Source organism: Herpailurus yagouaroundi, unplaced genomic scaffold (assembly GCF_014898765.1).
Source record: "Herpailurus yagouaroundi ecotype Mexico unplaced genomic scaffold, PumYag 77, whole genome shotgun sequence".
NCBI classification, from domain to species: domain Eukaryota; kingdom Metazoa; phylum Chordata; class Mammalia; order Carnivora; family Felidae; genus Herpailurus; species Herpailurus yagouaroundi.
In genome coordinates this window covers 92,544,001-92,571,638 of record NW_024412388.1, presented here as the reverse complement: position 1 = coordinate 92,571,638, position 27,638 = coordinate 92,544,001, and the positions used below count along the sequence as shown (strand labels likewise).

The window sequence follows — 27,638 nt, the reverse complement described above, 5'->3', positions numbered from 1 at the left end:
ATTAAGTTCAAGTATCTCTCTCACCCCAATCTTAGAGGTCTCCTGCTCATTGACCCCTCTGCCACCTTTCTATTGGTCAGTCCCCTCCTGTGTTTTCTCCCTTGACTAATCAGCTTTGTTTCCATGGCCCAACATGTGAGCCAGTCTTCTGCTTATGTCTGAGTCAACCTGTCTTTACTCATCTAGGTGGATTGTGCAGTCCTGCTGAAGAAAGTCATTCAAGCAAAAGGTTTATGCCTCTCCAAAATGGAGAGATTTATATACCCTCCCTATATCTGGCTGATGCCTACTTACACTTTGGTTTCAGCTTAGAGTCTCTTTCTTCCAGAAGTCTTCTCTGAGCACTTGCACAACAACATCACACTGCGTAAGAGTGTATGTATTCCTCTCTATCCCTATAAGATGCTAAGTGCCTTAAGGGAAGGGACCTTATCTCTTAGTAATTATTGCAGCCCTGATACTTCTCATATTTCAGGACTAAATGAAACAACTCACAATAAGTTAAGGAACCAACCAAACTTACAGATGAACATGTTTTAAATAGCTCTAAACTCCAAAGTAACATATTCATAGGAAAGTACTTGTAACTTCTCAAAAGATTTTCAAACTTATTTTCTCAAGTTTTGTGCAAAATCATTGTATTTGGTCTTAGTAAAATTTGACCAAAACAGAGGTGTGTTCTATAAGGATCTTTCTGTTTAGGAGACAGAAAAAGCATTTGGAAGACAATGGAAAGCTTGATATATCTGGTGTCCTGGAGGAGTAGCTTATGAGTTTATCGGTTTGAGGAAATAACCTTTATAGAAATCTCAGAATTTGAAATGTGTACTGTTTCTGTTGCTTAGGTGGACACTCTGGATTTTTTTTTAAACTATGTGTTTGCTGTGATACCCTCTTGGATGTTTAATTAAACTTCGTAACTAAAAAGCACAAGTTACTGCCACAACTTAAGTTTCTCAGTGGTTAAATCAAAGTGCTTGTAAGAACAAATATTATAAATTGTTAAATACTTTAAGATAATAAAAAAGAAATACTAGTTTTTAGCACATAGCTTTATTTTAAAATTAACACTCTCATGAAGTATAAATTTCTCCTGAAAACTAAATCACTCCTTGTCACCAAGTTTTAACCACATGCTAAGCACTGTGAGTGGGGTTAATAAAAGAAGGATGAATGATTTAGACAGTGTCTACTCTAAAGACAAAAATAATTATTTTGGGATTTTATAATGAATGAAATATATTTATTCTATATAGAGATAAAAAGAAAGTTACAGAAAAAAAAAATAGGAACTCTTCTGTCACAGATTTTACTCCCTAGTCTCCAAGGGCAAACTGGGATATCCTTACTATTGAAACCTGAAAACAAATTCTGTAACTAGGCTTTTCAAAAGAGTTCTAGCTCCAAGGGAGATGGAAACAGGGGCCTTAATAAATGTTGATTGAATTTACTTAACAGAGTTACTAATTAATGTTGCTTCAGAGAGCCAATGCCCAAATACAGATTTCTTTTCTGCCCAGAGTTATGCCAGCTTTTGCCATACTTGAGCTCAGTAGGACCTTTTTGCTCTAACTTTGTTGATATTAGGTATTCGATGCATGTATATTAAAAAATATTTTGGTACATATTGGGTTAAGCTGTCAAAAATTGCCTTTTTGTACTTCAGAAACACTCAACAGCAGCCAGTTCCTATGGTTCAATCCAGTATATAACACCAAGATGTTGGCAAGGAAAGAGAAGTTTTATTCATTATCTGGGGGGGTTTGTCTTAATTGAGGGGCAAGAAACACATAAGTGAAATGATCAGACTCTGTCCAAGAATTCAGGAGAAGGTCATTTTTAGGGTCAGTCATTTTTCATGTTGTATAAAGTTAGTGAGAAATCCATGGTTTGGTTTTAGAATTAAGTGTCCTATTAGTAGATGATGTGTTATATTCAGGTATTTTTGTAAACTGTAATTGCATATGAACTTTGTGTTAAGTGTCATTGGTGTATCGAGAAGTAAGGCAGAACTAAAAGTTCTATTTTAGTATGTTTTCTATGCATAATTCTGTTTTTACCAGTGTAACTGCCTTCTAGACGATTCATAACTTCTTGGCACAATTTCTTAATATTTTGACATTTGTATTTTTATTTTTCTTTGAAGGTCCACAGACTAAATTTTAATAATTACTACTTTTATATTTTTATTATATCCTTAGGATGTGGGTTCTATTTAATTTTTATTATTTTTCAGATGATTGCAAGCAACCATATATCTAATTATTTAAATAGCTTATTATGCTAAATTTGAACAAGTTGAAACCATAAGTCTGATACCTTAGGTTGATAAAAGAAGCTTTTTATGTACAAAAAAAGATAGGAAGCTAAAAATTCATGGAGAGAATAAGGCTAACTTTAAGGAAAGTAAGAACAACGGGGAGTTGGGGGTGGGGGGTGAGACCAGGAAGAGAATAGATTTTGAATCGATGGGAGATGGGGGGAAAATGAAGATTTTGATGGGCAAAAAAACAAACAAAACCTACACTGTCCCTGAACTCAGTATATTCTACTTAACATTTCCAAATATCTTAAATTAGAAGATTATAAAAGACAAAAATTTATAAGCTAGTATCTTATTTTTTTAGTATTCCCAATTTATAGGAAGGAGGTAGAATATATACTCCCAGTATAACTGCAAGGCTGTAGAGATTTTGAAATGGAATCTCTGAACTTCCTGGAACAGTTTGAAGGGTCTGCTGTTGCTTACTAGCATTCCCAGGAGAATATTAAAAAAAAATTTTTTTAATGTTTATTTTGAGAGAGAGAGAGAGAGAGAGAGAGACTATGTGCACATACAAGCAGAAGAGATACCGAGAGAGAGGGAGAGAGAGAATCCCAAGCAGGCTCCTCACTGTCAGTGCAGAGCCCTACATGGGGCTCAATCTCACAAACTGTGAGATCATGACCTGAGCCTAGATCAAGAGTCAGACACTTAACTGACTGAGCCCCCCAAGGCCCCCTCAACTGGAATATTTTGAATCTGATTCTTTCCCAGCTTCCTTGGGGAAGGTAGTGATTTATTCATTAAATATTAAGATCTGAAATAATCATGTGTAACCTTTCTAGAATCTTCCCTTATTTTTCCTAGTCAACCCAGCATTACATCCTTACTAGGTGATAGATGCGTGTTGAGAACACCATTTTTGGCTTTTAGCTAGCTATGTGCAACTGGACTTGAGTTGTTTCATATGTAAGTGAAAGTGTTTGACTAAAATATCCTAAGAACTTTCTTTGATAGAGTCTCTATTCATGCTAGTGTACAGAGTTCCCACTGTCAGAACACTGGTGTTTCAAGAGAATATACAATACAGTGTAGTTTCTCTTCTCTGTCCCTCTCCTTACTATCAATAGTGTCAAGAAAGAACGTTCCTGAGAAGGGGACAATGTTTTCTGTATATGTATATTCTTATGTAGATGTGTTGGTTGTTGATCTTTGGCCCCAGTGAAAAGGAATATCAACAAAAATTTTACCACATTCAAATGTAGATACACAGCCAACCTCCTCCTATGAAACATCACTGGTTTTGAGCAATAGTTATACATTTATTTGATTTCAAACTGAGGAGCAAACATGATTGTCTTGTTTCTTACCTTCCAGTGAGGACTGTCCCTTCGGACTGTCTCCCTTCTAGCCGCCTCCTTAGCCACTGGCACGTCACATATTCAGCCAATTTATCGTAACCTTTGGCTTAATCACCCTCCCCGATGCACTCAGGTGTGGTCAGAATAGCAGAATTATGTGGTTGAAGTGATTAAAACTTTCTGCACAAAGAATTGCACGTGGCCACTTGTCCACAGAGCCACAGAACTGCATGTGGACGTGTCAGGCACAGAGAGCACCACGGATTGTCGAGTCCAGTGCATTTTGTTGTTGGCATTGAGATTTGAGGCTCTGTCTTTAGAATGTACCAGTGGGACTTAATATTTCCTCCTAGAATTCACCTTATCGTGGAGAGCTCACAATCTTTCCCCACTTGAAGGGCAGTTCTGCCTCCTCTCTTCCTGCTTCCCATGATAACTCTGGACACCCAGCAGGTTTAGATGACCCCCAAACGTATATTAGTCTGTATAGGAGACCTGTTTTCTGCCATAGTCCTGTTCCCTGCTGGTTGTAGAGAATTACTCACCTTCAGCCAGGAGGACTGAACTAGCAGCTGGTGAATACAGGTTCTGGTTCCAGTTCTACTTCTAGCTAGCTTTTTGACTTCAGACATTTTTATTGACCACTTTGAATCTTAGTTTTATAAGGTAGAAAATGAGGTGGTTGGAGTAGGTGGTAATGTTCTTACTTTGAAATCGTGTGATTGTGTTCTTTTTCTAGCTTTAAAGAAGATGGTGGAGTTAACTCGGGCTATGTTTTTCAACTGGACTCCTCACACCCCTAGGGGGTGGTTGTTTTTGAGAGTTCTGACAAATACCTGGCACATTCTTGTAGAGCTTTGACCTTATTTAAGGATTTTAGGGAAACATTTCTTATCATTGAAATGTACATATTTGATGGAACAGAATATTAAATTTGCATGGATTTTACAATAACACATGCAATTTTGTAGTGCTTTTTATATTTGGTAGCCTATAAAATCTTTTTAATAAGTGTGGGGGGGGGGACTTTCAAAAGATGTTTCTATCTTTAACCTTTGATTTACTAATACTCCTATAGGTAGTGCCAAAGGGTGACTAGTCAGTTTTTATAAGGTTGGAGAAACATATCTCTATCTGATCCTTGTTTTTGTATGAGCGATGACAATGCTGTTTCCTTCATCTGACTCATCATTGTTTATAAAAGGAAAAAGTAGCCTTCTCTGGGTGAAAATTTTTGAAATCATTGATGGGGGTGTCTTCCCTTTGTGAACAATTAGTTCTTCAGATCAGTTTGTTTTCCGCCAAATCGTCTGTTTCAGTTGTTAACAGATGGTTTCCATTATGAGGCTCCTTTTGCTTCTCTGCGAAGACCAACCCATGAATGAAAAGTGCACTGGTTAGTAGGAAAGGGCCCAAGGAGGTGTGGTGGGCAGGGAAGCCCAGCATCCTAGCTACCTAACTTGCTGGCTGTTCATTCTGCACAGCCTGCTCCTCAGATGTGATGGTTAGATTAGGAACTTCTATCAGGAAGAGCCCAGATGTTAACTTAAAGAGGATTGAGCTGGCAGGGTGCCAGACAGCACTTACTTCACTGTAGCTTTCTCAAAAGCAAGCTTGGAACCAGTGGTGGCTGGTCATGGTGAATTGCTTATGTACCCACAAAAATGTGATTTCCAAACCTGGCTAGGATTTGGAAACCACACCTAGGAAACATACAGAAACATAAAATACATATTTCAGGGTCCTACTGAAGGCTTTTCAAAAAAAAAAAAAAAAACTCCCTGGAAACTTTATTGACAGGCTCATTTTGAAAAATGCCCCACTGGACAAGAGACCAAGCCTAATTATAGTGTATTTGAGTTCACCTGCCTGTTCAGTAGATGATAGGCTCATTGAGGGCAGGAAGTGTGTCCTTGCTCTGTTGTCAAACCACCATGCCCAGAACTTATGTGGCATTCAGGACGTTGAAGGAATAAATGAATATGTTATGCTTGTAATCAGCTTCCCAGGTAAACCAGCTACATTCTCTGACATCTTGTAGAACTAATTATTTTTTAATGTGGCTATGTTTAGATTTTAAATTAGGCCTCAGAGGTGAAAGGCCAGCACATTACTGACAGCCCATTTATCTGGTACACTGCACTCACCTCTAAGTTTTTGCCTCGGGGAAGCCCTTTGCATTAGGGGAGTGATATCAGCATCGTGTGTAAATACTAATCTATATTGTGGCCATCACTCTTCTTAGAAGCCAAGAGGTTGATAGTGATATAGTAGGCTAAGTTCATTGAAGTTTGACGGTTTATGTGAGAATTACTAGAGAAATGGTTTATTTATGGCAAACTTTCTAATAGGATTCTACTTAGAATTAACTTAAAAAAATTTTTTTTAATTTCTTGGCATGTGTCACTCTTAGTTGCATTGAGTTGAGATTTGAAAGGAAATCTTGCTTCATTCAGATGCCCTTTCACTGCCATATTGTTTTGGAAAACTCTAGTGTTCCATGTAATTATATTGGCTTCAGTTTTATTTGACTAGAACCTGATGACTATTACTGGAATATAATCATAATTTAAGTATTGCTGATTCTTCAGTTTGTTAATTCTTCATGCATAAGATGACTTGGGGACCTTGTCTGATTTAAGACTAAGTATAATGAGTAGTATGAACAAAAGTTAAAGGGTAAAACTGTCCGAACTTTATATATCAACAATGTAGGGAGCTGTGCAGCAAAGCATTTGTTGTAGGGAATGAAACAAGCCAAAATAACATTTGGCAGGAGATCTAATTTTGTCTTAGCCATTTTAATTATGTTCCTTTAGATAAAGATAACAGATTATATAAAGTTTTGGGAACTTCCAAGGTTGCTTAACTGTATATGTTGAAATTACATATGATTATTTCACATTTAATATCTGAAGGTAGAGTCATTTTTAATTTTCAGACTTTGCTGAGCAGCCCTGTAACTATACTAACATAGTCATTATAAATGCTTTTCTGGTGCAGAAAGAAACTAAACAACAACGGTCTGTGTTTACCCAAGAAGAAAGAGGCAGCTTTCTGGGATGAGTTGTGATTTGACAATATAATGAATGGAATTTATATTTTTAAAATCAGTTTTTAGAATAGCTTTTGGTTGTTTCTGATTGGTCAGAGTTAATGAGGGAAACTATCCTCCACTTTTGTAGTTTTGTAACATTTTGCATCTCAGAATTCCTGGAAACATGGATAACTAAAGGAAAACGTGAGTAACTAGGGATTTTAAGCCTAAACAAATTTTGAAAGGCTAATCTATAAAAAGCAGATTTACCACCTTCTGCATAATTCTAGATGGAAGGAGGAAGGTCAATGGAGAGAAGTTACAGAGATTTTAGAGTAAATTTTAGATAGAGTTTGTTAATAAACTACACACAACAATAAGTTATCATAAGGACGTGTAGTGAATGTTCTGTGCTGGACGTTTTAAAGAAAGGTCAAAACTAGTCAGGAATATTTTATGGGAGAGAAGAAAACCTACACTAAATCAACACTAAATTGCTATTTGAAATATGAGTATCTGTAAATCTAATTTCTTCTCCACTCTTGATCTCATTTATGAGGTGTGTGTGATGCCTGCTGTGGCGAGAGATTGTGTTAACAATTATATTGATGGTTGAGTGCTGACATGAAGTTTAACCCACTCTCTATTCTTATTTTAATCGCACTTTTATCTATCCATTAATGGGATTATATTCACCTTCTTAGCAATGTTACCATGTCTTTTTTTTTTTTTTTCAATAAAAGGAAAGGAATAAACCATTCGTACTACCAGTATTGTAGAACTCCTCTTATATTCATACATCAGAGGCAGGGGCAAGGTATCAGAATTCATCATGTCACAGTGTCCTTCCTCTATCCCTTGTATTCTTTGATCTCTACAGCCCTATTGCCCTAATGACAGATCATCCTGAAATGGGAAGTGCTGACCTATCAGAAATAAATAGCCAGAGATTATTCTAACAAATGACTAAAAAATATAAATTCCATTGTAAACTCCTAACTCATCCCCACACACAAAAATATGAATCAAATTAATGTTGTATTTTGAAAGTCACTTATGGCTGAATTCAGGCTAGTAGCAATGTCTTTTTCACTATTACCTGGGCTCAACCATAATTCTTGGCAAAGGTCACACAATTTTGCTTTAGGAGTAAAGTCAGTAACATACCCTGTGTTGGTGTACTACTGGATGAACTTCCAAAATGAAGCTCATAGCCAAGAAGAAAGTTATAGCAGAAAAACACAGTAAATGAAAAAATTAGCAGTAAGACTATAAAAACCAAGTTCATCATTTCAAGGACTACTTATTTATAAGTAAGTTTTAAGACACTAAGATCTCATTTCTTGGCCACAGTATATTAATATATGTAATACTTTAAATTTTAAATATGGTTTTACTAGGTCATATGTAATGGGCATTGTAGTCTGTCAAAAAGGATAAATAAGGCAGCATTGTTCCATGCCTTGTATTTCACAGTCTTCTTTGTAGCCTGGGTATTCCATATGTTAATCCCCAATTTATATTTGGTTGGTGAAATGTCATCAAACTTAATTTTTTCCCCTAAATACTTTATGCATTTTCAACCATTTTCTTAAGAATGACTAACTTGAGCATGTTGGCAATAACAGAACTGTTGTGTCCGTCAGGCACTGCTTCATTTTGTCCCTGTGGATCTTGGCCAAGGAGACAACTGCAGAGAAGGCCAGAGCCCTTCTGAGAACTTCACTGGGCCTGGTATTTGAGGCCACATCAGTTATTTCAGGTTTAAAAACTCCCGTTTCTTGTCTTCAGCCTTTATTTTAAAATTGGCATAAAAACAAAATTATCAAGGGAGCATAAATGCTTTCCTTGATCTAGAAATGCTCAGTAAAACTGAGGCTAACCATGACTTTGGCCCCCTAACATGGAATAACTATCTTGCAAACCAGATTCAACTTCAGGGTGCATCCTCTTCTGTATATTGAACTTCTTATGAGTTGTGTGCATGTGATATTTAGGTTTCATGTAAAATAAACAACAGCAACTTAATAGAAAGTATAAAATAAGCTCTTTCTATACTCAAGGCATCTACAGTGTGTTGAGAGCAAGTCTGATAAACACTTGACTGACAAGAGTTCTCCCGTCAAGTGTTGTTTTTTGGGAAAGACAATAAAGTCTGCTCTTTGTGTACGGGTGCTGCCTTCTTGCATCTGGTAGGGAAACAGTCCATGAGAGATGTGGGATTAGCACCATCCCTTCAGGGGTTCTGTGGCACAAGAACTGAAGCAAGGGGAAGATGTAGTAACTTGCTACATGTCTCAGCAGTTATAGCAGCTAAATTGGGGTGAAGGGCCCAATTCTTTTCAGCCCTTCTGCCTGATGGGTTGATAAGAAAAGTGTTGACTAAAGCTTTTCAGTTCTGTTTAGTTTATGGCCACACTGTTTCCTCCCATCTGGGGTGGTTGTTGAAAAAGGATAGTGAGGACTTCATGAAAGTGTTTGTGGAAGCATTTCATGTAGATACTGAGATCTGTGTAACTTGAACAACCTTTTTGAGGTAACTTGGGCATCTGGAACTGAATGACCATCATGCATCCTCCTACTCTATTGAGCGTGGTGTTTCCAGGTAGTTACAACTTCCCCGTGGTCAATCGTTAGAATAAAAAATCTTCAAGTGTAATAGGCCATGGCTTAAGTTCCTGAATGTGCACCAAATATCATGTTTATGAGTGTCCTGTCTCACAGGAGGGAGCATTTCACCTCTAAATGAAAAGGTGACTGTGAAGTTGTCCATTTGTGACCAATACTGGTACATTTAGGCCTGTGTGCAATTGAAGCTGCTGTTCTCAGACATGAAATATTGAACTGAGGCCTTCATTGCACATTCTGAGAAATACAAAGAAAAAGGACAGATCTGGATTTCAAGTGTTGTTGACGCTATTGGCTTAGACATGTTCCCTTTATTGGGTCTGTTTTGCAAACCTAAATTTGAGCCTGAAGAATTTCTCCATATAAATGTCTTAAGTATTGCAGTGGCACATCCATCACCTTTTTGCTTTTGAATTACAAAGATAACCTTAAGATATGAGCCTTATACTGGGCAATGTGATGCATACACAGAAAGGGTGAGCCTCCTTAGTGATGAAATCAGCCAATGCCCAAGAGGAAAGTAATAGGCAGAAAGGATAGAGTTGATGAAAAAATTGATTCTTTTCCATTAAACTGTACGTGATGTGTTTTTTATGAAGCAGGCATCAGCTGAAAGAAATATTTTTTCAACTACAAAGAGATGGATGGTGAGGGAGAGGAAAAGTATGTAAGGGATCAGGGGATAAATATGTGTCTTATTCCATTACTTTCTCAAATAATGAGAAAGTTCAAAAGCATTCCATTGTAGTTACTTCACATGTTTACTTGGCCTTTGTTGCTATTACAACTTTTTAATGTTAGTGATGGCCTTGTTTTTATTTTAAAGTACATTTGGACTTCACGCGTCATTATTCTCTCAATTCCAAAAGTTGTGTTGCTTATTTTCAGGTTTACCAAAGATGCAGGTCATTAAGAACTATACTGGGACACCACCCCCGGCTCTTCATGAAGGACCCCCGTTACATATCCAGGCAGGGGATACGGTTGAACTTCTGAGAGGAGACGCACACAGTCTGTTTTGGCAGGTACTATCCAAATTACAGTGTTTGTTTTTGTTTTACTCGATGATTTATTACTGCTTAAAGAATAAAGCTCTTGTCTTTAGGAATTGATTGCATGCTTTTAGCTTCAGAAATTTTACATGATGTGGGGGAAAATATCTTTGATTAGCCTTCCTCATATTTACCAATGCCAAAGTGGCAGTGAACGTTAGAATGCTAAAGAAAAATAGGATCAGTGCTATGGATCATAATTACCATTTTTATTAAAAATTCATACTTTGCCAGAGCATTTTTTCCAAACCTAGGACCTGTGGGTGTGATCTAATTTGCACTGCTTTAACATATTAACAGTTCATTTCAAGGGAACTACCTAATTAGCTTGCCAGTGGCCATTTCTGGCCATACTTGATTTGTGCCTACCCACAGAAATACCTGACGTTCTCAGAGGTGCTCTGGGCATTATTCATGAAATGTATGAAATGTGAAAAGTAAGTGAACATGTTGATGTTTGCTGGAGATGAAATCTCTCTTGTCCAGTAAGCCTATATTGGGTTTAAGGATTGTGTTAACTGAGGAAAATATGGGCCAGTGTTAAGAGTTGTTAAAGCTAGAAGGTAGGACATTGCTGTTCACTAAAGTATTCTGTATCTTCATGTGTGTTAGAAATATTTCCCAGCAAAATTAAAGAGTTGGTTAAAAATCTGTTGTGTGCTGAGGGAAAGGGGCATGGGCTCAACAGAAAGATTAGCACACTTGAGTGAAATTTGGCCAGGGGGGGGAGAGAGAGAGAGTAGGGAAGGACTGATAGATAATAATCCATTGTACACCTGTATAAATGATGGCTATTTTCTTTGCTTAAAACTATTTTATGGTCTGCCATCTTGTTATAAATGAATGCCCCTAGATTGAACATTTATCTACAACCGCTGTAGCCAATGCTGTGGCCAATGACTTTTCCAAAACTCCACTCTTCTTAATATCCTACCCCTCTCATACCTCATCCTTCCCCAAACAGGAAGAGAGAATGTCAGACTGAAATTCTACTAACTCTTCAGTCCAGTCCTGCACATCCCACCCCCAAAACATACCTACGTGTGTACCTGTAAGGTTTCTCTTATTCAAGACTTACTTTCCTTCTTGGGTTTTTCATCCCACATTTCATCAGCTGGTTCTTAATTCCTACATTTTCAACTTCATTCTCTCCACTAGCTCCTTTTCTATGACAAATAAATATGCTCCTCCTGTCTTAAAATACATTTACTCAACTTCTGTCTGGTTATGTTAGTCTCCCTCTTCTATTCTCAGAGCTAAGCTTTGGAGCACCTGGGTGGCTTAGTTGGTTGAGCATCAGACTTCGGGCTCAGGTCACAATCTCACCATTTGTGAGTTTGAGCCCCGCCTCGGGCCATGTGCTGACAGCTCAGAGCCTGGAGCCTGCTTCGGATTCTGTGTCTCCCTCTCTCTCTGCCCCTCTCCTGCTTGTGCTTGCTCTCTCTCTCTCTCTCTCTCTCTCAAAAATTAATAAACATTGATAAAAAAGCTAAGCTTCTTGAGAGAGTAGCCTATACTTGGTTTCTGCCTCTTTCTACCCTGTTTATAATATAGTCTGCTGCAGAAACTACTTCTTGGATCACTAATGCCACTTAAAAAAGCAACAGTGTTGCAATATATAATAAAGTGCACTTATTTAAAGTGTACAATTTGATACGTTTTGACAAATGAATGTACAAATCAAAATGTCACTGATCAAGATGATAAAAATCAGCCCCCAAAGTTTTTGTGTGCCCCTTTGTAATTTCTCCTTCTTGCCTCTACCTGTTGTCCTTCTTCAGTCCCTAGGCAAGTACTGTTCTGCTTTCAGACTATGAGTTTGAATTTTTTTTTAATGTTGTATAGTACATCACATAGTACATTCTTTTTTGTATGGCTTCTTTGAGATTAAACCATGTTGCTTTGTGTAAGATCATTCTTATTTAAAAAAATTTTTTTTAATGTTTACTTATTTTTGAGAGAGAGAGAGAGAGAGAGAGAGAGAGAGAGAGAGAGACAGGGTACGAACAGGGGAGGGGCAGAGGGAGAGGGAGACACAGAATCCAAAGCAGGCTCCAGGCTCTGAGCTGTCAGCACAGTGCCCGACGTGGGGCTCAAACTCACTAACTGTGAGGTCATGACCTGAGCCAAAGTTGGACACTTAACTGAGCCACCCAGGCACCCTAATGGCTCTTATTTTTAAAAACCGACTTATTGATTGTATTATTGGCATACAAAAAGCTATACATATTTAATGTAAGCAACTTGACAAGCTTGGAGAGAAGTATAAATCCTTGAGGCCATCACCACAATTTATGCCATAAATCTATCCTTTACCTCCAAAAGTTTCACCCTGCCCTCTTTATTTATTTTTGTGATAAGAATAATTACCATCTAGCCACTTAGCAAATTTTTAAGTATATAATGCCGTATTATTAAATACAGACTCTATGCTGTGCAGTAGATCTCTAGGACCTATTCATCTTGCATGACTTAAACTTTGTGCCCTTGGACTAAACTTTTCCCATTTCCACTTTCCATCAGCCCCTGGCAACCACCATTCTGTTCTCTATTTTTATGAGTTTGACTATTTTAGATTCTTCATGTAGACATAGCCAAGACATGGAAGTATCCTAATGTCCCTCAATAGATTAATGGATAAATAAAATGTGGTATGTATACACAATGGGATATTATTTGACTTCCAAAAGAAGGAAATCCTGCCATTTATAAAATCTTGGAAGAACTTGGAGGAAATTATGCTAAGTGGATGAAGTTTTTTTCTTTTTATTGCTTATTATTATTCCCTGTATGGATATAGCACAATTTATGTATCCTTTAGCCTACTGATGGATTTCATGTTATTACCAGTTTTTGGCTATTACAAATTAAGCTTCTATGAACTTTCAAGTATAAGTCTCTGTATGGACATATGGTCTCATTTTTAAGTAAATACTGAAAGGGGAATGGGTAGATGATATGTCTTTTCTTTTTTTCCAGAGGTGTTTTGGCCCTTCTGGGTGCTTTGTATTTCATATGATTTTAGAAACATCTTGTCGGGGCGCCTGGGTGGCGCAGTCGGTTAAGCGTCCGACTTCAGCCAGGTCATGATCTCGCTGTCCGTGAGTTCGAGCCCCGCGTGGGGTTCTGGGCTGATGGCTCAGAGCCTGGAGCCTGTTTCCGATTCTGTGTCTCCCTCTCTCTCTGCCCCTCCCCCGTTCATGCTCTGTCTCTCTCTGTCCCAAAAATAAATAAACGTTGAAAAAAAAAATTAAAAAAAAAAAAAAAAAAGAAACATCTTGTCAATTTCACCAATACAAGCTTTCTAGGATTTTGATTGAGATTGTGTTGAATTATAGATCAATATAAGAAAACTGACATCTTAACAATATTGAGTCTTCTGACCATTCAATGTGGTATATCTCTCATTTATTTAGGTCTTTGATTTCTCAGCAGTGCTTTATAGTTGTTAGAGTGAAGGAAGGATATACACATCTTTTGTCATATTTATCTCTATTTCATATTTTATTTGATACTATTGTAAATTATGGTTTTAAATTTCAATTTTTGTTTATTGCTAGTGTATAGAAATACAATTGATTTTTATAAATTGATCTTTATCCTGCAAACTTGTTAAATTCACAGGAAATTTTTTCTATAAATTCTAGTAGATTTTTTTTAAACAGACACACAGTGTCAGTGAATAAACAGAGTTCTATTTCTTCCTTTGAAATCTGGATGCTTTCTATTTCTTTTTCCTGCCTTGTGACAATGGCTAGAATCTCCAGGAAATGTTGACTAGAATTATGGAAAAGGTATACTTGCTTTATTTCTGATTTTGGGGGGGGAGGGGAAGCATTAAGTTCTTTACCATTAGGTATGTACCCTTTGTCCAGTTGAAGATGTTCTATGCTAGACCTAGTTTGTTGAAAGATTTTTTGTTTTTTAATCAGTAATTCATGTTGGATTTTGCCAAATGTTCTTTCTGCATCAGTGGAAATGATTTTATCGTTTTTAAGCTTGTTAATATGGTGAATCACTGATTGATTTTTCAGATGTCAAACCAATCTTGCTTTCCAGAGATAAACCCCAACTGGTAATGATATATTGTCCTTTTTATTTATTGTTATTTTCTTGTAGTATCTTTGTCCAGGTTTGGTGATAGTTTAACACTCGACGAATAGAATCAACATTTTTTTTTCCTAAAGTATTTTATAGAATTTATTAGGGAAGCTATCTAGGTCTGGAATTTCCTTTGCAGGAAGATTTTTTTTTTAATTACGAATTCAGTTTCCTTAGTAAATATATGTCTATGTGAGCTATCTATTTCTTTTTGAGTGAGCTTTGGTATTTTTTTGTGTAGAATCTATAGTGATGTCACCTCTCATGTCTAACATAGGTAATTTATTTCTTTGCTTTTTTTTTCCTAATCAGTTTAATTCGTCGCTTATGAATTTTATTGATCTCATACAACAAGGTTTTGTTTCATTGGTTCTATTGTTTTTCTGCTTCCTATTTCACTGATTTCTTCTCTGTTCTTTATTACTCCCTTTCTTCTGATTTTGAGTTTAAGATGTTCTTATTTTTCTAGTCTTTTAAGGTATTCATTGGTTTGAGAACTCCCTTTTCTAATATAGGCATTTAGTGCTATAAATTTGTAAGTTCTTTTACTGATACCTAAAAAATTTTTGTGTGTGTTGCATTTTCATTTTTGTTGATGTTGAAATACTTACTAGTATTTCACTTTTTCACTTTCTTCTTCTGAGTCATTTAGAAATGCATTACTTAGTTTCCAAATATTTGGGGATTCCCAGATATATTTCTCTTTTTAATTTTTTGTTTTAATATATGAAATTTATTGTCAAATTGGTTTCCATACAACACCCAGTGCTCATCCCAAAAGGTGCCCTCCTCAATACCCATCACCCACCCTCTCCTCCCTCCCACCCCCCATCAACCCTCAGTTTGTTCTCAGTTTTTAACAGTCTCTTATGCTTTGGCTCTCTCCCACTCTAACCTCTTTTTTTTTTTTTTTCTTCCCCTCCCCCATGGGTTCCTGTTAAGTTTCTCAGGATCCACATAAGAGTGAAACCATATGGTATCTGTCTTTCTCTGTATGGCTTATTTCACTTAGCATCACACTCTCCAGTTCCATCCACGTTGCTACAAAAGGCCATATTTCATTTTTTCTCATTGCCACGTAGTATTCCATTGTGTATATAAACCACAATTTCTTTATCATTCATCAGTTGATGGACATTTAGGCTCTTTCCATAATTTGGCTATTGTTGAGAGTGCTGCTATGAACATTGGGGTACAAGTGCCTCTATGCATCAGTACTCCTGTATCCCTTGGATAAATTCCTAGCAGTGCTATTGCTGGGTCATAGGGTAGGTCTATTTTTAATTTTCTGAGGAACCTCCACACTGCTTTCCAGAGCGGCTGCACCAATTTGCATTCCCACCAACAGTGCAAGAGGGTTCCCGTTTCTCCACATCCTCTCCAGCATCTATAGTCTCCTGATTTGTTCATTTTGGCCACTCTGACTGGCGTGAGGTGATACCTGAGTGTGGTTTTGATTTGTATTTCCCTGATAAGGAGTGACGCTGAACATCTTTTCATGTGCCTGTTGGCCATCCGGATGTCTTCTTTAGAGAAGTGTCTATTCATGTTTTCTGCCCATTTCTTCACTGGGTTATTTGTTTTTCGGGTGTGGAGTTTGGTGAGCTCTTTATAGATTTTGGATACTAGCCCTTTGTCCAATATGTCATTTGCAAATATCTTTTCCCATTCCGTTGGTTGCCTTTTCGTTTTGTTGGTTGTTTCCTTTGCTGTGCAGAAGCTTTTTATCTTCATAAGGTCCCAGTAATTCACTTTTGCTTTTAATTCCCTTGCCTTTGGGGATGTGTCGAGTAAGAGATTGCTACGGCTGAGGTCAGAGAGGTCTTTTCCTGCTTTCTCCTCTAAGGTTTTGATGGTTTCCTGTCTCACATTCAGGTCCTTTATCCATTTTGAGTTTATTTTTGTGAATGGTGTGAGGAAGTGGTCTAGTTTCAACCTTCTGCATGTTGCTGTCCAGTTCTCCCAGCACCATTTGTTAAAGAGACTGTCTTTTTTCCACTGGATGTTCTTTCCTGCTTTGTCAAAGATGAGTTGGCCATACGTTTGTGGGTCTAGTTCTGGGGTTTCTATTCTATTCCATTGGTCTATGTGTCTGTTTTTGTGCCAATACCATGCTGGAATAAATCTTTTTAATTTTTAATTTAGTTCCATATCAAAACAGAGTGTAGTTTGTAAGACTTAAATAATTTTAAGTTTATTAGGAATTGTTTTATGACCCAAAATATGGTATATCTTGATAAATGTTCTATGTACACTTGAAAAGAATATGTTTTCTTCTTTTTTGGGTGGTGAGTGGGTTAGGATATTCTACAAATGCCAATTAAGTCAAAGTAATTGATAGTGTTGTTCAAATATTCTATATCCTTCTTTTTTTCAGAGAGAGAGAGTGAGCCTATAAGCGGGGGTGGGGGCTGGGGGGTGGGTGTGTGAGTGGGGGAGTGATAGGGAGAGAGAGAATCCCAAGCAGGCTCTACACTGTCAGTGCAGAAATGGATGCGGGACTCCATCTGATGAACTGTGAGATCATGACCTGAGCCAAAACCAAGAGTCAGACACTTAACCAACTGAGCCACACAAGCTCGGTTCTATATTCTTAACAATTAAGGGCATCACCATTCAATCTACCACCATCCTATAATAAGGTCTGAAATCTTTGTATATTCTCCTCCCCCTCTCTCATCCCTTTCCACATCTCTTTTAATCATCAAATGCTTCTCATTGTACCTTCTAAATCACTTCCAGTGCATTTGGTCCTCTTCATCTCTGTTGTCACAGCCTAGTTTTTACTCTAATGAACTGCTACATGACATCTGAGATCACCTCCTAACTGATCTTCTCCCCTCCAGACTTCATTTACCCTGGTTATCCTGCACACCACAGCAAAGTTCAGATGCGATTACATATAATTCCTTGTTCAAGTTTTGCGGTGTCTTGCTTCTGACCATGTAGAATTCACATTTCTTAACCTAAATGGAGGCGTTTGTGAATAAACACAGCTTAATCAGAAATAACATGCCTTTAAAAGAAGCAGTAGAGGGGCGCCTGGGTGGCGCAGTCGGTTAAGCGTCCGACTTCAGCCAGGTCACGATCTCGCGGTCCGTGAGTTCGAGCCCCGCGTCAGGCTCTGGGCTGATGGCTCGGAGCCTGGAGCCTGTTTCCGATTCTGTGTCTCCCTCTCTCTCTGCCCCTCCCCCGTTCATGCTCTGTCTCTCTCTGTCCCAAAAATAAATAAAAAACGTTGAAAAAAAATTTAAAAAAAAAAAAAAAAAAGAAGCAGTAGAGTGTACTTTTTAAGAACTTGGACTCAGGCAAGAATTCCTAGGTTCAAATTCCAGCTCTGCCAGGTTCCTAGCTGTGTGACTTTGTGCAATATTTAACCTCTCAGCGCCTCAATTCACTCATCTATAAGATGGGGTAATAATAGTATTCATTTTATAGAATTTCCATTAGCACTGTATGTGTTAATATATTAAAGTAAGCCTAGAACTGTACTTTGTACATAAAAAAATGTGTAAGGAACATTAGTCGTCGGTGCTCTCGTTGTCATTATTATTATAAGAAAGGAATAAAAGAGAATTCTGCCACTTTTGCCTGGCAATAGGAATAAGAGGATACATAAGACAGGAAGGGTTATGCAGAGGAGGCTTGTTTGAACTGGTGGAGAGAGACAGACACGGGTGTGTAGGAATGATGAACACAAAGCATGTGGGTTTTTTGGAGGCAGCATATGGTTGGGTCATGTTTTTTGAGCCATTCACAATCTCTGTCTTTTGGGTGCATTTAGACCATTGCCATTCAAAGCAGTTATTGAAATATTGGATTACTACCTACCTTATTCATTATTCTTTTTTATTTGTTGCTGTTTGTTACGTATTTCTCTTTTTGTCTTCTACTCTTTTTCTGCCTTTGGTGGTTTAAACTGATCATCTTATATGATTGTGTTTTCTTTCTTAGCATATCAGTTATACTTTTTTTTAATTTTTATTTGTGGTTTCCCTAGAGGTTACTATATAAAATTACAACTAATCCAAGTCCAGTTTCAAATAGCACTATACCACTTCCTTGGTAGTGTGCGTACCTTATAATAACAGAGTAATCCGAATTCCTCCCTCCTGTCCCTTGTATCATTGCTATCATTAATGTCACTTATATGCAAACATACATAGCATGTACATACATATCAGGTATGTAATATGAAAGCATATATAGATATGAGCATACATAATTGAATACATTGCCACTGTTATTCTTTTGAACAAACTGTTATCTGTTAGATCAGTTAAAAATAAGAAAATAGTTTTTATTTTTACCTTCACTTATTTTTTCTTTGAGAATCTTCCTTTTTTAAGTAGATCCGTGTTCCTGACCAATAGTGTTTTCATTCTCTCTAAGGAGCATCTTTGAACATTCTTGCAAGGCAGGTCTACTGGCAACAAATTCCTGCAGTTTTTGTTTGCCTGAGAAGGTCTTTATTTGTTCCTCACCTTTGAAGAATAATTTTGTAAGGTAGAGAATTCTATATTGGTGGGTTTTTTTTTTCTCTCAGCCTTAACTATTTCACGTCACTCTCTTCTTGCTTGCATGGTTTCCAAGGAGAAGTCTATACATCATTGTTCCTTTATATGTAAGGTGTTTTTATTATTGCTTGTCTGGCATCTTTAAGGATTTGTTACTTTGGGTTTCTGTAGTTTGAAACCGATATGCCCAGGTGGGTTTTTTGGCATTTATCCTGCTTATTATCATCTAAACTTCCTGAATCTTGGGTCTCGTGTCTGACATTAATTTTAACAAATATTAGTCATTATTGTTTCAGGTATTTCTTCTCTTTGTTTCTTCTTCTGATATGCCCATTACGTACATATTACATCTTTTGTAGTTGTCCCCAAGTCTTGAATATTCTGTTGTTTTTCTCAGTTGTTTTTTTTCCCCTCTTTGTTTCTCACTTTGACAGTTACTATTGAGATAATCTGAAGGTCAGAGATTGTTTGCTTGGCTATGTCCATTCTGCTATTAAGCCCATAGGAAGCATTCTTCATTTCTGTTACAGTATTGTTGTTGTTGTTGTTGTTTATTTCTAGCATTTGTTTTTGGTTCATTCTTAGGATTTCTACCTCGCTGCTCACATTGCCCCTCTATTGTTACATCTTGTCCACTTTCTCCATTAGAGGCCTTAGCATATTAATTGTATTTGTTTTAAATTGCCAGTCTGATAATTCTGTCATTCCTGAATGTCTGCTTCAGATGCTTTCCATGTCTCTTCAGGTTGTGTTTTTTGCCTGTTGGTGTTCCTTGCAACTTTTTCTTCATAACCAGTCATGATGTGCTGGGTGAAAGGAGCTGCTGTCTAGAGGACTTAGGGATGTGGTGGTGAGATGGAGGGGGAGGGGGGAAGTATTCTGTGGCCCTATGATTAGGTGTCAGTCTTTTAGTAAGCCTATGCCTCTGGACAATGAACTTCACAAGTGGTGTTTCTCAACTTTTTTCTCCCTGCAGTGGTGGGACAGGATGGCTAGAGTGAGCCTTTCCCCAGGTCAGTTGGATGTGTTAACAGCCCAGGAGATCAGGCTTCCCTTAACTAGTTTCTCCAGAGAGTGGCGTGCTTTTTCCCCTTTGCCAGAAACTGAGGGGATTATTCTCCCATATTTACTATAGGAATCTGACTGAGCTCCTAAGCATAGTCTTAAAATATTGTGGGGCTCCCCTAAGACTGATCCCCCCTGGAATTTTAACTCTCAGAGCTGTAAGTGCTGAGCCTCCAGCAATTTGTCAATTTAAGTTCAGGTTTTGCTACCCCAGTGCTGGCACCGAATCCCACAGCAGTTTCTGCTAGTGAGGCTCTGCTTTGGCAAGCTGTGACTCCCTGTATTCACCTATCCATCTCTCCAGTCCTGGGGGCTGACATTTGTCCTGTGTCCTCCCCTCTCTTAGGGATCTAAGAATTGTTGATTTTTTTTCAATCTGTTCAGCCTTTTACTTGTTAGGGCAGAGTGTTGACTTGCACGCTCCTTACGTGGAAGCCCTTTTTACTAAATTGTATTGCCTCCTATTCTTTTTAGACCATAAGAAAGACATTATTATTTGTCATTTCCTCTCAGCAGCCTGGAAGCATGAAGCTTTTCTGGTGTGATGGGTACAATGGCTTTGGAAGCTCTCAGGAAAATTGTAAGAGAAATGAGACCATTGGATAACAAAATGCATGCATATGTCTGTTGAGAGGAAGATGTCTGATAGGAACAAGTAAGGCTAATGTCTAGAACAGAGCAAAACAATTAGCACATTTATTTCAGATCAGCAAATATATATTGAGTGTCAACTCTATAGTCAGTACTCAGACACTGTTCATGTTTCAATTATCAACTCCAATTATTGGTTCGACATTACGTCCCCTGTCTTTAGAAGATCCATTCATGCTGGCTGGGAGCTAGCAGTCTGTTTGAATTTTCAGAGATAAGCTAAAAGTTCATCTAATGTTTTCAACAAGGATGTCGCATGAGTCAAAATTGTCTTATGTGTACTTCTAAGCCATCAAAGGTTTTTTTGGTTTTTTTAGCCAACACATTCTAATTTAATCAACAAATTCTTAGTGAAAGAAGCAGTGGCACTGTGGGAAAACCCGATTCAGGTCATGCAGCTGTAGCCAAGTAACTGTATGGCTTGGGTCAAGTTATACCATCACTATATGGCTTAGTTTCTTCATTTGTTACATGATGGGGGCTGGACCAGAGCAATGCTCACCATTCTGAGTCACCTGAGGCTTTGCAATAATGTCAACACACAACCCCACTTCCAGAAATTGGGGTACTGTTGGTTTGCTTTGAATCCAGTAATGAGTAGTTTCTTTAGAACCTTAGATAAAATTTCATGTAAGACATTGACCAGGGTGATCCAGTTAATTCCATGAAGTTATGGCATTCCCAGTTTAATCTTTGGCCATTGATAGCAAACCAATTATTAAACGTAACTATAAGATAAGGTTTATAGTGAACTCAATACTTGGTGTCTAATAGTTACCAAATAAAGGGAGCATTTTCAAAGAATTAGTATACAATTAAAATATATTTGAACAAACTTCGTACTGAACTTGATAGAAGTGTTTTCTTTGATTCAACAGGTACTTCACATCTTGCCATCTCTAAAGCCATCATGATAAAATCAGCTTTTGTTTTATAGATAGTACATATGGAAGGTACATGAAGGAACCTGGTCTGAATATACCCTTACTCAGTGGCATGATTCAGAATGACATGTTTTAAAAATTGCTGAACAAAAATCTTTCCACCTTTTGGGGTCTAAATGTATAAAGAATACTGCTGGTTTGGTCCTTTGAAGTCATGAGAGTTTGTAGGTGTGCTTACAGTGGATCCATGTACTTTAATTTGTCAGTATTCATATTCAAAGAAGATAAGTACTTTATGGTTTGCATCCCAAAGGATGGGACTCCTATATTGTGTGTGTGTGTGTGTGTGTGTGTGTGTGTGTGTGTGTGTGTGTATATATATATAGATATAGATATAGATATAGATATCTATCTATCTATCTATCTATCTATCTATCTAGTTACTGACAAAGTTACTGACCTTGCCATCTTTTGGCAGTATGACTTAAATAGATTACCCTCAGTTTTATCATCTATAAAATGCATACAGAATAAAATAAATAATATAAGAAAGAGGTCTAGCCCAGTGCTCATTAAACAGTAGCTTCTATTATTCATTCATCCAGATACTAACAAAATGCTTACTATGTGTCTGACTTTGTGTTTTGTACTGGGATGATCGCAAAAAAAGTTTCCTAACCTTGTGGCTTAATGACCTAAGGAATGATAAAAGCTCAGGACAGGTGATGCAGCTGGTTTCCATGTTGAGCTTTATATTAATGGGTTTGTCATCATATTGTTACAAATATATGTAAAGTTAAAACTGTGGATAACAGTCTAGATTAGTTATTGGGTTGTTACAGTGGCTTTGCATTTTAATTTCAAAAATGTCTTTTGTACTAGATAAGCGCTTTGGCTTATTTGGAAATTTTCAAGAAATTATGCTTTTTAAACTAAACTGTTGTCTGTTTTTTCAAGTGAGTTACTTCACTCATTAGGGTAGAAAGTTGGATTTTATTGTAGACTGTCATGTTTTCTACATACTCTATATCCAGAGAATACAAATTATCCTCCACCCTCTATCAGGAACTTTCTATGAATAGCTATTAGAGTCTAGTCTGTATTATTATTATAACAACAGTAATTTCTAATGCTATCAAACTGAGTGGGTATCTGCGTTTTCATTATAACTTCTTTCAAACAATGAGTTGACAATTGAGCTGTAAAAATATTCTCTGTTCTGTCTTTGAAGGGATTCATTTTGGCAGCTTTTTCTTGTCATCTTTGTTGTCTTCTTTCTCTTTCCTTGAAAGTTCTATAAAATTATCTTCAAGTGAAATGAATGTAAAGTAGGAAATTGGCCATTTAGAGTATGTTTCCTACTGCAGGTGTAAGGCATAGTTTTTATGGAGAGTAAGGACATATGGAACCATTCTGATCATGTCACTGAACTGATCATAAACCTGTTGCTTTAAGTGATTTCAGTATGTGATAATAAGGATTTAATGGCTAAGGAGAACATCCTTCATGCTGAAAAGAGACTGTTCCTATTAAAAGTTTTATTTTCCACAGGAGAGATACGGATTAAACTTACTAGAGAGGGAGAGAGGGCAAGAGAAAGAAACAAACAAATGTAAAATCATGCCATGCCATCTATGGGTTTTGTTTTTGTTTTTAGATTTTTTTTTTTACAATAGAGAGTTTTAAGTATTTTCTTCTTAGAATAAAGCTTATGAAACAATGAGGATCCTGTGCTATTTCATGGGGTTTTATTTGCTCCTTTGTCATTTATGAATACCCAAATGTTCCACAGGGAGAATTTTGTAAGCTAATTGGAACCAAAAACCAATTATAAGAAGTAGAACTGTAATCAGTGTGCCAAAAATATATATTTTTATCCACAATGAAAGTTAAATAACCTAGAAAATAGTTGTGATACTTCACACTTGCAAATCATGCATCTACATGATCTTTATTCTAAGAAGTGAAAATGTTTTTACACACCTTCTGATTAATTCACAGAAATCTCCATAAAGAGGGTAAATTAGAATTGTGGTTTTAAAGGGCCAGATTTGTCATCCATCTATGTAAGATGGCATTTGTAGAATTAAAATTAGACTCTGTTTCAGACTTGTTGTCTCCTGCCTTAGTTCTGTTTGTTAGACTATCCTACCTTTGTTTTGGGAGAGACAGTTATAATTTTTAACACCTCTAAAGAAAACAGATTTTTAGAGGCAGTTTAGTTCTTTTTTGGTAGAACAATTAGGAAATACAACATTGCTTTATGTAGAAGTTCTTCCTTTTTTAATTTTTTTTTAACTCTTTGCCTCAAAAGAAAAACTAAAAAGTCAGACAATAAACAAAGCTTGGAGAAAGCTTGGGAGATTCTCCGCAGGGAAGCATTCCTACTCATACTGCCTCCATAGGCAAGGAGCCTGGGAGAAGGGTGGTTCTTGACTTGGCCACGGGCAAGAAGGTGTTAAATTCCCCTTTGCTATCATCTTAGCCCTCAAGCACAGTGGTCATGGTCGAGTTTGCATGCAGCAGATGGACCATTGTCTTAGTTTACCATGTCAAGAAATTTTACTTCCCATATGCCTACTATATTTAGTGTTCAGACAATCCAATTTTTTAACAGATATATTTTCCTCATTTTAACCTGGAAAAAAATAAGGGTTCAATTGGGAGGAATCTTTTTCATAGGAGGCATTTTTTTTTCAAACCTTTAGCCATTGATTCATAGTTTACATTCTGCCTGAATTTTCCCTTCTACCTCCCATTCTCTTAGCTAAATCCTTCTTTACCATCAAGCTCGATTTTGAGGTTACCTCCTTTGAGGTTTTCTCTGAACTAGAGAGCTTCTACCGTAACACTTTTAGTGGGTCTTTATGGTCTGTTCATTCTTCTCCCTGCCTGGTTAGAGCACCTTGGAAAGATAGGAACTATGGCTTTCATATCTTTAGTGTTGAGCATAAAGTAGGCATTCAGTCCATGAATAAAGCTGTTCAGAGTTGCTATTTCTATATGTTATTTACAAGTTTTCAAATTTATTGTTTATGAACCCAAATTACACTTTATGATGTTATCTGAAAGACCATTAAAATATTCATTCATCTTGTCAGATTTAAATTTATCTTTGTTCTCTCAGAATAGTCTTAAAGCTATTTAACCTTATGTCCTCGAATTCCTCATCTATAAAATGGAGATTTTAGTACTTAAATGATGCACAAGGGTTTCGTAAAAATCATAGGAAGTAAACTTGAAAGAAAATTGAAAAGAAGAAAAAGTGTATTTCTGTATGGCTAATGATGTTGATAGATATACTTCATTTTCCAGAAGTGGGAAAATTGTTTTTTTTAATTAAAAAAATTTATCTTCCCTATGTTTAATATGAAGAGTCCCACTAACATATATAAGCTCATAGACGACTACTCTGCCCTCCCAATTTCTGTACCCAATTCCTGAAATTTCTTTAATCACATATTAAACTTTTTACTCATAATTAAATATAAAAGCACAAGTGATAAATTCTGAAGGGAATAGTTAATGTAAATAAATAGGTAAGATCATGAGCCCTTTACTCAGAGCAAGGTTGGATGAGGAAGGCCTAAGATAGCCCAAGGAGAGTGAAGGAGATTGAGAAGGAAACCGAACAGGGGTTTACAGAAAACAAACTTGGCTTAGGGAATAGTTTGCTTACTTGTGGACTCGACTGTAGGAACTATTGACCTTTTGTGTTGAGAGCCTTAAGCAATCTGTCCTGTAACCCAGGCCCTGCCCAGAAATCCTCCAAGGCTCAGAAAGAGAGCTACAGTGGAATGGAGTTAGTAGGTGTTTTTTCCCGACATCTCTCCCTGCAACTTTATAGTAGCCAAGTCATTTCAAAGGAGACTTTTCCTTTGCTCTATGTGAAGACTTTTTGGATTTCTTCTAGATCACACAGGAATATCAGCTACGATAGAATTTTCTAAAACTATATTTTTTTTCTCCTGATGTAAAATTCGGGTGTTAGGCTGCATCATAATCAGAGGCAAATAAGAACACAGACAAAAAATTTTTTAAAGAATAAAAATCTTTGTGAAGAAAACTGATTCTTGACACCAAAAGGCTCATTGCTTTGTCATTGTAATCCATAGAATAAACATCTCTGGGAACTGTTTTTCCCCATTCAGGTTCCTACTGCAGAGCATTTCTTTGTGAATCCCAAACTTAGTCTTGATCATCTTACTGATACCTTTTTAAGCAGTGCCAGAGCACAGTTTTAAGGTATTCCCCAGTTAAACTTGGCTTTGCTTCTAAACTGCCTCTCAGCACTTGTCTGTCCCTTCTATAAAATCAGGAGAAGCCAAGGCAGAATTGAAATTGTGGTTGTAGGGGTTAAAAAGCTATGTGAAAATAGTACAGTTTATTTGGTAATAGTATGTCATGCAGTCATGAGACCTTTATTTTGACAGGTGTTTACCTCAAAATATTGCATTAAATCAGGGTCCCTAATTACAGGGAAGAAGAAAAAGGCAGAGCGTGACTGTAATAGAACAGGGGAGGCCTGGGAGAGATGATTATAGACGATAATAGACATTAGTGAAGGCCCGTAAGAAACATTGTCCCTGGGTGAATGCCAACTGGCTTTGATTGAATAGATCATAAACTGAGTTTGCAGGAATGTTTCCAAGTATACACACTGTATTGTGGGAATTGGCAAACCTCCTGACAAAGTAGGTGAGGTCCTAATTGTTAATTCTCAAGATGGGCATTTTTAGTTAACAGCTCTTAACTTGTACTTTTCCTATGTTTGGTACAGGGCAAAATGTAGGTTATAATCTACCTGGAGGAGGACACTGCTGTCTAAGGAGAAGTTTAGACCATGAAGTATTACCTCCTTTTTATCCCAATGGAAAGTAACATCATTAAGGGGACAGTTCTGAGAAATTCTGTTGTGTACTTTTTCTTCCATTATTTTATTACCATATAAGCGGCATTCTGCCGTAATTACTACAAGTGTTTCAATCACAGAATACCTTCAGTGGACCATCAATCTGAAATTACATCTGATATAACTGTTGATTTGACAGCACGAGTGGTTTCAATAGAGTGTACGCAGGCATGTGGCCTTAAGGCTATGTTTCAAATAATTTGTCAAATTATAACATATTGGATTTTAATTATTCATGGTAATCTGAATTCCTGAAGAGTGAATGAATGAATGTAATTTCTAAAAAGTCAATCCTGTGTACCCTGGAAAATAGAGGACTTTACACCAAGTTAAAATGAAAGTCATTTAGGACCTGAAATGTCGTTATCTTCTATAAATAAGTGTAATCAGATTAAATTACTGACATACTATTCCTAATTAAAAATTTGTGGATCAAATACGTCTTGGTAACAGTAACTGACTGGAGAACTATAGGGACTTAGGAAAAGTGCACATATAAGCAAAGCACTTTGGTGGTAAAAGACACCTCAGAAATCCTTGGGTCAAACTCTGTCATTTCACAGGGGAGAATATTGAAGCCATGAAAGGTTAAATGACTTACTCAAGGATCAGAAGAACAGGAATAGAACATCAGACTCCCAACTGTCTATGCGTATCAAATTATTACCTCATAGGTTTTTTTCTCTAATCCAGAATTCTGCAAAAATCTACGAAAATAACCAGAGCAAAGCTAATTAAGGAAACATTATCTGAATGAGATCCTTGAAGATGGTAACAAAGTTTATTCATTTTTAATACCCTAGGATGTAGCATAATGCCTCACACATATTAGGTAGTCAGTACACTTTTCATTATAGCAGTAATTTTGTTCTTAGTAGAAAGGAAATTCTTTTAAAATATCTAATTCTTAGTAGAAAATTACTTAGGAGAAAAATATCTAATGCTGCCATGACCATTTGACATGGATGGTGCTTCGTGATCACTTAGGACTAAAATCACCAAGGATAAGAAAACATCCATTAGTAGTTTGCCAAGAAAAACAATTTTCTGTATTTTGGACCTTTGTCAAGCCTGGTTTACTTTTTCAGTTTATATGGCCTCTCCCCAAATAGGATTTCTTCCAAGATGTGATAGAACCTTGTTCTTCTATCCAGATTTTGTATTAAG

General features: G+C 36.9%; 1 protein-coding gene across 2 annotated transcripts in view; it reads left to right on the top strand.

Annotated features, from left to right (window-relative positions):
- The window catches only part of VAV3 (vav guanine nucleotide exchange factor 3), a 271,460-nt gene that overhangs the window by 194,634 nt on the left and 49,188 nt on the right, over positions 1-27,638 (top strand). For both annotated transcript variants that reach the window (XM_040471158.1, XM_040471159.1), the window contains one exon: positions 10,178-10,314. In XM_040471158.1, the coding sequence (XP_040327092.1) occupies positions 10,178-10,314 (137 nt within the window). The remainder of the gene's footprint in view (positions 1-10,177; positions 10,315-27,638) is intronic.